This window comes from Mus caroli, chromosome 16 (assembly GCF_900094665.2).
Source record: "Mus caroli chromosome 16, CAROLI_EIJ_v1.1, whole genome shotgun sequence".
Lineage (NCBI taxonomy): Eukaryota > Metazoa > Chordata > Mammalia > Rodentia > Muridae > Mus > Mus caroli.
In genome coordinates, this window is record NC_034585.1 from 30859489 (window position 1) to 30869100 (window position 9612).

The window sequence follows — 9612 nt, forward strand, 5'->3', positions numbered from 1 at the left end:
TGTGAGCCACCATGTGGTTGCTGGGATTTGAACTCTGGACCTTCGGAAGAGCAGTCAGGTGCTCTTACCCACTGAGCCATCTCACCAGCCCTTATTTTACCTTTTTTATTGAAGTAACTGGAAAATAGTCTGTACCCTTCAGGCACTGTGAGAAAAAATCTAGAGAAATAAAAATTATGACTATTATGATTGCTTTGTTGGATTGGACAAGGGAGATTAGATAAAGACTCCAGCAGAGATTTCCTCTAGGTTAAAGGCCTGTTGACAATTTAAAAAAAATAACAAAAGGGGGGCTGGAGAGATGACTCAGCGGTTAAGAGCACTGACTGCTTTTCCAGAGGGTCAATTCCCAGCAACCATACGGTGGCTCACAACCATCTGTAATGGTATCTGATGCCCTCTTCTGATGTGTCTGAAGACAGTGACAGTGGAGTCACATACATAAATTAAATAAATATTTTCTTTCTTCTTAAAAATATTTATTTATTTATTTAATGTATACGAGTACACTGTAGCTATACAGATGGTTGTGGGCCTTCATGTGGTTGTTGGGAATTAAATTTTAGGACTTCTGCTTGCTCTTGCCAACCCCACTCGCTCTGGTCAGCCCCCACTCACTCTAGCCCAAAGATTTATTTATTATTATACATAAGTACACTGTTGCTGTCTTAAGACACACCAGAAGAGGGTGTACGTTCTCATTACCAGTGGTTGTGAGCCACCCACCCTGTGGTTGCAGGGATTTGAACTCAGGACTTTCAGAAGAATAGTCAGTGCTCTTAACCACTGAGCCATCTTTCCAGTCCAAAAAGATCTTTTTTGGGTGTGTGCTTTGGAGAGCTAACTTTCAATATGTGTTGGTGTTTCGCCTGCATATATATCTGTGCACCACATACATGTAGTAGGGCCTGTGGAGGTCAGAAGAGGACGTTGGATTCCCTGGTATTGAGTTACAGTTGCTAATTGCCGTGTCAGTGATGGAAACCAAACCTGGATCCTCTGCAAGAGCAGCACCCGGCCTTAACCACTGGGCCATCTCTCCAGCCCTTTATTTTCACTCTTTTGGTTTTTTTTTTTTTAAAGATTTATTTATTTTTATTATATATAAGTACACTGTAGCTGTCTTCAGACACTCCAGAAGAGGGAGTCAGATATCATTACGGATGGTTGTGAGCCACCATGTGGTTGCTGGGATTTGAACTTTGGACCTTCGGAAGAGCAGTCGGGTGCTCTTACCCACTGAGCCATCTCACCAGCCCTCCTTTGTTTGTTTTGTTGTAAGTTTTGTTTTGTTTTTGAGACAGGGTTTCTGTGTGTAGCCCTGGCTGTCCTGGAACTCACTCTGTAGATCAGACTAGCCTCATCGATCAGGCTGTCTCAGTTTCCTGAGTGTCGGGTTGTATCCATGAGCACTGTGCATAGCCATCCTCTCCAAAGGAAGGAGAGAGAGAGAGAGAGAAAAGAGAGAGAGAGAGAGAGAGAGAGAGAGAGAGAGAGAGAGAGAGAGAGAGAGAGAGAAGCTTGTTTTTATTCTAGTGTAAGGGTATTTTGTTGTCATGTATGTCCCTGTGTGGTATGCATGCAAATGTCTGTAGAGTTCAAGAGGCTGTCAGAACCTCAGACAGGTGTGAGCTGCCATGTGAACCATGATCCTCTAGAAGAGAGACCATTTATTTTCGCCACTAACCCCCTAACTAATGGTAAAAGACACATAATGTAAAATTTATCATTGTGGCCATTTTAAGAGGACCATTCTGTGCCAATAATACTATCCATTTCTAGAACTTTCCCATTATTCCAACTTGAAACTCTGTACTCAGGAATAAAATCCCCTTCTCTCCTCCCACCAGCCTGTCAGCCTGTGGTAACATCTGTTTTACTTCCTTCTATCACACTTTTGGTTCTAGACATGTTACACAGTAGAATGTCTGGGCATGACAGCACACCCCTGGAATCTGGAATCTTAAAACTCAGGAGGTACAGGCAAGAGAATCAAGAATTCAATGTCATCGTCTTCAGCTACAGAGAGTTCAAGGCCGGCTTGGGCTAGATAAGAGCACACACACACACACACACACATACACACACACACACACACACACACACAGAGAGAGAGAGAGAGAGAGAGAGAGAGAGAGAGAGAGAATTATATATTTGTTCCCTTGGGTCTATTTCATGTCACACAGGGTGTTTTTAATTTTGTAGTAAGTGTCAGAATTCCATTCCTTTTGTTTTGTTTTCTCTTGATTTTGAGACAGGTTCTCTCGGCATAGCTCTGGCTGTCCTGGAATTCATTATGTAGACCCTCTAAGCCTCAAATTTATAGATCTGCCTGCCTTTGCTTCCTGAGTGCTGGAATTAAAGGTGTGCCATCGTACCCAGGTTCATTTCATTTTAAGATCAAATAGATCATCATGTGTATCTGACACTTTTTATCTGTGAGCACTTAGATGAAGGACCCTTGGGAGGGGGGCAGAAATCACAAAGCAGAAATTCTGAATTAGAAAAGGCATCGTCAAACCAGCTTTAATGCAGCTTAGATTGCTCAGGACTTGGCTTACAGCAGGTCTGGGCAGGCTGGGGACCCAGAGAACCACCAGATAAGACAGGAGGGGTCTGGTAAGAATTAGGGCAAGTTGGATCAGAGCATTTTCCAGGTGCAATTTAGATAAATGGTGGTCCGTGCCAGGTGTGGGACAAAGTAGGATATTTCAGCTGCTACAAAGTGCTCATTTTGAGTGCAGAGAAGATGGGATACTATGGGCCCTGGACTCAAAGAATGCATGGCATAGGAAAGCCACCGTTGTACTTAAAGCAGTATTTCACCAGTTTTCAGGACTTGACTCTCCTTCTAGCTGATCCATCCTACACTATCCTGCCAGACCAATCAACACTCCAGTTCAAACTCTTTGATCAGCTCCCTAACATAGTAGCCACCTCTCAGCTGGGATAAGCATAGCCCCAAGGCTATTGCCCTAAGGGCCAGGTAATTCCAAGATCTACCTGGGCTGTTTCTGCAGCATGAATTCTTTTTTTTTTTCTTTTGTTTTTTTGAGGCAGGGTTTCTCTGTATAGCCCTGACTGTCCTGGAACTCACTTTGTAGACCAGGCTGGCCTCGAACTCAGAAATCCACCTGCCTTTGCCTCCCGAGTGCGCCACCTCGCCCGGCATGAAGCATGAATTCTACTGGATAATGATTAGCAGCAAAATATGACTTTTTTTCGAGACAGGGTTTCTCTGTGTAGCCCTGGCTGTCCTGGAACTCACTCTGTAGACCAGGCCGGCCTCAAACTCAGAAATCTGCCTGCCTCTGCCTCTGCCTCCTGAGTGCTGGGATTAAAGGCCTGCACCACCACGCCCGGCCAAATATGACTTTTAAATCATAACAAAGCAATGTATGACTGAGTACGAATTTGCATATGGTCCAAGGATGAACTTTGAAGTTTGCTCTGGATTGGTTCACTTTTCCCTATGCACCACACTCCAAACTGGCTCCTGTCAGTTTGAAAGGTGGGGCACAAGAAAGTTTTTAAGATTCAAACGCCTTAGGTAGGTTTTTGCACCTACACCGCCAAGTCCTGACCTTCTAGCTGGTTCTTTTTTTTTTTCTTTTTCTTTTCTTTCTTTTTTTTTTTTAGGCCAGGTTTCTCTGGCTGTCCTGGAACTCACGTTGTAGACCAGGCTGGCCTCGAACTCAGAAATCCGCCTGCCTCAGTCTTCAGAGTGCTGGGATTAAAGGCGTTGCCACCACGCCCAGCTCCAGCTGGAGCTAAACAGGCAAAGGTTAAACTGTTTTACTTAAATCACTCTGGATTTCAGGGGAAAAAAGCTCCTAGCAGTCGCTTCCTCCAGCATATTAACCCTTGGTGGCTCAGTTTGCTCACCTAAACAACGGGAGGGATGTTGGCACTTATCACAGTGCCTGCTCACCAGGGTGCCCTCCGCTTCACCTGAACTTCCACGTTCCACGTGTCCTCCCCTGTCCTTCCCAAGCGTGGCGTCTGGATTGAATATGCCGGCGCCTCTGTCCCATCTCGGGCGAGGCCTGGGCTGGCATGCGCTTGTGGCATGACGAAACGGCCAGACAGATCCAAGCCGTAACTGCCCCAATATCCTGAAGTCAAAACTGAGATTGCTTTGGCCCAAGTTATCTCTGCAGGCCTAATGGAGCGCGCCCAGCCACCTCCCGTAGACTCCAAGACCCGGGAGAGAGACACTAACTAGAAGTTTCGAACTCCCGATCCCCACAAGTGGGTCAGCTGTGACAGCCACCTGGGCAACCCAGGATCTAGGCTTGCTGGCGGGTCCCGGTGCAGGGCGGAGCTGGTCCGGCCCGAGCTCGCCCCGCCCCGTCCCGCCTAGCCGTAAACTGACCGAGTGGCGGCCCGCAGGAGAGAGGGGAGGAGAAAGCAGAGAAGAGTGGGGGTTGGCGGCCGAGGGAAAAGGGAAGGGTCTCCGAGAGTAGACGCGCGGGGGACTCGGCGAGGCTGCGTCCGGAGTAGCGACAACTCCGAGCGTCCCATTTTGCCAGAGAGGAGGATGGTGGCGGCCGGGCGCGGGCCAGCCCGGCCGCGGGCGCCGTGAGCCGGAGCGCAGCGCCCGGCATGCGGCTGCGGTCCCCGGCCTCCGCCCCGCTCCGCCCCCGCCGAGCGCCCCCGCCGAGCGGCGCGCACCATGCCGCGGGTGCCCGCGACCCTCTACGCCTGTCTGCTCGGGCTCTGCGCGCTCGTTCCGCGCCTCGCAGGTAAGCCGCGCCGCCCCGCCGCGCGCTCCTCAACTTTTGCTCGCCCGCGGCCGCTTGCGGGAGCCGAGGGTGCAGTGCACCCCAGGGCGCTTCCAGATGGGTCGGAGAAGCGCGGGCATCAGATCTGCGTGCGCTGGCGGGTTCCCTCCCGGGCTGAGGAGGAGCCTTCCCTTCCTGTGTAAACAGTGTGCGTCTGGTGGCGGAGCCCGAGGGCGCTGGGGACTTCGGAGGGAAAGCCTCCGGGCACCGTGCTGGGGCCCCAGCTCTTCGCTCGCCTGCACAAAGCGGCCCTTGTGGCCCGCGGCGAGTGATGTGGGGGCCAAAGTGTGGCGACCGAGTCATCCCGGAGGTCTGTGGATAATTCAACTTTCGAAGTTTGCTCTAAATTGAAAGTTGTCATTACTCTCTGTAAGTCCGAAGTCGCGGCCCCACCTGGTACACCGCCATCTGATACTGTTCGGTACTGTGATTCACAAACACTGTGTCCGGACTGCGGAGGGGCTGCTGGCGCTGCCTTAGCCGGATGCACCCTGGCGGTGATGCGGGAGCCCCCAGCTACCTGCGTTCAGTTTTCAGACTTGGGAGTGGCAATTAAGTCTTTAGGGGGACGGAACAGTGGTGGCACACGCCTTTAACCCTAGCATGCTACACAATGAGACCCTGTCTAAAAAAAAAAAAAATTCCCTACAGGAAGAATGATAGTTGGCGCTGGAGCTGCCAGGGACAAGAGCTTGTCCTACCTCTTCCAAACCTACCCACTCAAAGCGGAGTTTCCGAACTTTCTCCTCCCTGTCGGAAGTAATTGTGTATTGATTAAGGGTGCGCTATTCACTTTCAAGCCCGAGGTACTTGTTTGCCTTTCTGAGCCCAGCGGTTGCCTGGCTGCTTGAGGGGAGAACTCTGTTCCCCCAACCCGTCTCATTTACATGAAGGAGGTTGAGGTTTCCATCTGAGAGCAACGAGGGAGTTGAGGAAACCAAAAAACGTCGCTGAGGCCCCAGTACAAACTTAATAGCGTAGCAAGGCTGCTTTTCTGGGAAAATAAGTAGATCAGTGGGTCCCACCCACCCCTCCCCCTAATCTGGCAACCAGTGTTCATCTTTCGTGTTCCAAAGAGTCCCCAGGGAAACGCAAAGAGATGTAGCTTGAATCACCAGCCTCTGGAATATATCCTTGTCGACTGACCTCACTTCTTTAGGACAGGGTTTTAGTTTGAAATTATAATCTTTATAGCCAAACTAAAACTTTATCTTGTGTGTGTGTGTGATGGTGTTTTTAACATTTTTGTCAGAATAAACACTCAGCAACCTTACCTTAGTTTCTTTTTCTTTTTTTTTTCTGTTAGCGGTCTGCGAAATTCAACTTTGGGATGGCTCTAGTTTCTTTCCGATTAGCCCTCTGATTCGAATGAAAACTCGAACATTTCCGATTGCAAAAATTTTAATCCTTATTAGTTGAGTTTCCCAGAAACCTGTTTTTATCTTATTTACTTCCCCTCCCCTGACTCTTTCCAGAACCATCTCCCTTCCCAATGACCCCAACTCTGTCCATATATATATATATAAAAAGCACAATGGTGCGGTCCTTGATTTGAGCCTTCTCTACTTAGGAGGGGCTACTTCCCTCCCAGCTACTGTCAATGGCTCTATGGCTGGGTATAATAATTATTATTATATTTATATTTATTATATTTATAATAATAATAATTATTATGTATCCCCATCTGGCCTGTAACTCACTATGTAGACCAGGCTGGCCTTGAATTTCCAGAGATCCCTTGGCCTGTCCCTCCCACAGGTTGGCATTAAAGGAGTGCCCCACCCCTCAGGTGTCCTTCATATTATTAGAATCATTAGGTTTTTTTATCTGCATGTGATTTCTCCTCTTTGAAAGTTCTGGTGCCTCCGAACAGGCTGTTCATTCCCGAGGAGGGCCACGTAGTGTTGTCTCTTGTCTCAGGGTGGGAGTGGCGAGCCTAGGCCCAGGGCTATTTCATCTTTTGTACCCTATTTTGGAGCCTGAGTGGTTTGCTTTCAGGGTCTTCCGAGTTAGTTCTGTCCACCGTGCTGTGGTCACAGACTTGTCTTTTACCACCCCTTGCTGCTGCTGCCAGCCCCCAAGTCAGTAAAATGGAATAAACCTGTTGCCAGCCTCCGGACTAGGCCGCCTCCTTCTCAGGGTGCTAGGTGCTTTGCAAGGTCGGAAGGAGTGGCTCGTTTGGGTAATTTGACTTAGCTTCCCAGTGTGGCTGAGCCACCTTCATTTTCCTTCTCCTCTTGTCCCCTCCACCCCCTCCTCTTTCGGTCTTGAAAGATGGCAAGACCCTTCTCCAGTTCATTTCTCACTTGCTAACGGGAACATAGTTTGAAAGGAAAATAAAAGTTACCTTAGGAAAGAAATCGTAGTGTGAAGTATGGTGCCCATATGGGGGTTCCTAGACTTGTCAATGAACCCAGCAGGAACAGGCCCTAAGTTTGAGGGGCTTATTGTAAATAAGCCATTGCAGTGCTGCTCCACCCTTAACCCCACCAGCCGTCATCTCTTTAATTATTCCAGGCCAGAACCTGACACACAAGCTCCTCTCCTCAAACCAGGGAAGGGCCGCGCAGGGGAGGCCTCCCCATACCCACTTCCGTTCTAAAACAGAGGGAGGAGTCTGGTCTCGCTCCTGCTGCATGGCTGGAGTCATGTTTGCTGCCGTCGCTTATTATTTTATAAGCAATCAAATGTTCTTTTAGTGAGGGCCTCGCAAATTAGTATGCTCCGAATACCAAGAGCCCTTTGTTGATTTAGAGAATTCGAATTGGCAGCCCCGGGCCTCCTCACCCAGTCCCTGGCCCACCGTGGCTGTAGGCAGATGCGGGATGGGGGTGGGGCTGGGGTTGGGGCTGCTGGAATTTGGCTGGGTTTGCAGCTCCCTTTAGGTAACCAGGTCCAGACGCCGAAATGCAAAGGGTGGCCTTGGTTCATAGGCTACTGTTTACCTTCTGGGATTTACATTTTAACTTCCCCCGCCTTAGTCAGTGGGGGCTTTTCACGGAGGAGAACGAGGCAGAAGAGGGCAGGGTCTAATTAGTCCTAATTAGTATTCCTCCCCCGCTTGTTCTCCATGCTTATTTAGCTACTGAGGCAACGAAGAATTAAAATATCTAAGTAGTTTGGCAAATCGCCCCTTGTGCCTGCCTGCCCCAGTAACAACTTTTTCTTTTTCATCTCGATCATGGAAGTATTCTGGGAGGTTTTTTTTTTTTTTTAATTAGCAATGTGGGGGTAGTTACGCAGTTCTTAAATGATGAGGTGGCTTTCAGAGGGTGTGTGTGTGCTGGGGGAGCTGGGGGGCCTGGGTGGGGGTCCCTCGGGTGTTTTCAGTTGGCTGGGCAAGCGCTTTGAAAGACACAGGTACTTACATCACGATTCATAACAGTAGCAAAATTATATTTATGAGGTAGCAATAAAAATAATTTTATGGTTGGGGGGGTCACCATAGCATGAGAAGCTGTATTAAAGGGTCGCAGCATTAGGAAGGTTGAGAATCACTGCTTTAAAGGGTCACAGGCCCCCATTTGTTTTTGCTTTGATTGGGTGCAGGGTCGGCTGGGGGAAAGACTGTGCCTCGGGGCCTTAGGGCTTCGGGTTGACTCACCCAGTAGGCGGAGCCCTGCAGCATGGGGCCAGCCTCACTCCGTCCCTTCAGCAGCTTTGCCAGAGTTGTTCAGATGTGTTCCCTGTTTCTGGTAGAGCCAGGTCCCTTTAGTTACTCTCCTCCCTCGCTCAAAAGTAATCCAGTCAGAACAACTCTGATCACATCGAGCTACCTAGAGCCTACCAGGCTTCCGGTTCTGCTGGAAGTCCGGTGGCCTCGGGCCCTTCTTCCCTGATCCCTCACCACCTCGCATTGTCCTGCGGGCGGTGTGCTGTCTGTCTGGACTGTTGTCTAGGCATCTGCTGTCCGGCCTTGACCAGGTGACTCCCGCTCAAGCCCCGGGACCCCAGCCGCTCTCATCCAAAGCAGCCTCCTGGTCCCTAGTAGCTTCTTTCTTGGTTTCCCTCCTCGATGTTTTACCCCACTACCGTCCCACCTTGATTTCTTTTCTTTCAGCCGCCCCTCCCCCTCCGAGGCCTCACTTTGAAGTCAGGGCCTGTATGGGCAGCTGCTTTTAGGAGGAATCGTTCTGGGGGCCGGGGACCACACTGCAAGGTGTCAAGATTCGTTGAGCCGGAATCCCTGATAAAAGCCGGTTGCTTCCACCTCTGAACTGTGTGCGCTGGGGAGGATGGACAATGTGCTCAATGTCTTTGTTTGTTTGTTTTTCGTACTCAATTGACCTTTCCTTCCCATAGCTTTAAAACCTCAAAGAATCTGTAAGTTTTAGATCTTCACACCCAGTTTCCCTGTTATCAGCATCTTACGTTAGTTAGTTAGTTAGTTAGTTAGTTAGTGTGGTGTGGTTGTTGAGGTGGATGAACCAAACTGACACACTGATTAACCAGGCAAGGTTCACATTGCTCAGACTTCCTGAGTTTTTACCCTTTCCTGTTTGGGGATCCGTGGGGTGCCACATTACTGTCATGCTCTCTTGGGTGCCTCTTGGCTGGAATGGCTCTGTTGCTTTAGTTGCTTTTGACAGTTTAGAGTTCTTTTCAGTTCTACAGACACTGCCCCTGTTTTATAGACATTGATTTTTTTTTCCTCTTGAGTGGAATCTTATGTTTGGGGAGGAGTATTTTAGGGGTAACTGGTTGCCTCCTTTTTTCCTTTCTCTTTTGAGACAGAAACTCATTCATCACAGGCTGGCTTCAAGCTCTCTGCAAGCCTTAGGTCCAGAACTCATCCCTCTGCCTCTACCTCCTGGGTGCTAACCACTTC

General features: G+C 49.2%; 1 protein-coding gene across 1 annotated transcript in view; it reads left to right on the forward strand.

Annotated features, from left to right (window-relative positions):
- Positions 1-4381: 4381 nt before the first annotated feature.
- Positions 4382-9612, forward strand: part of Itgb5 (integrin subunit beta 5) — a 117963-nt gene continuing 112732 nt past the window's right edge. Inside the window, exon 1 of the mRNA XM_021184827.2 lies at positions 4382-4745. Coding sequence (XP_021040486.1) covers positions 4676-4745 — 70 coding nt within the window. The 5' untranslated portion in view covers positions 4382-4675. The remainder of the gene's footprint in view (positions 4746-9612) is intronic.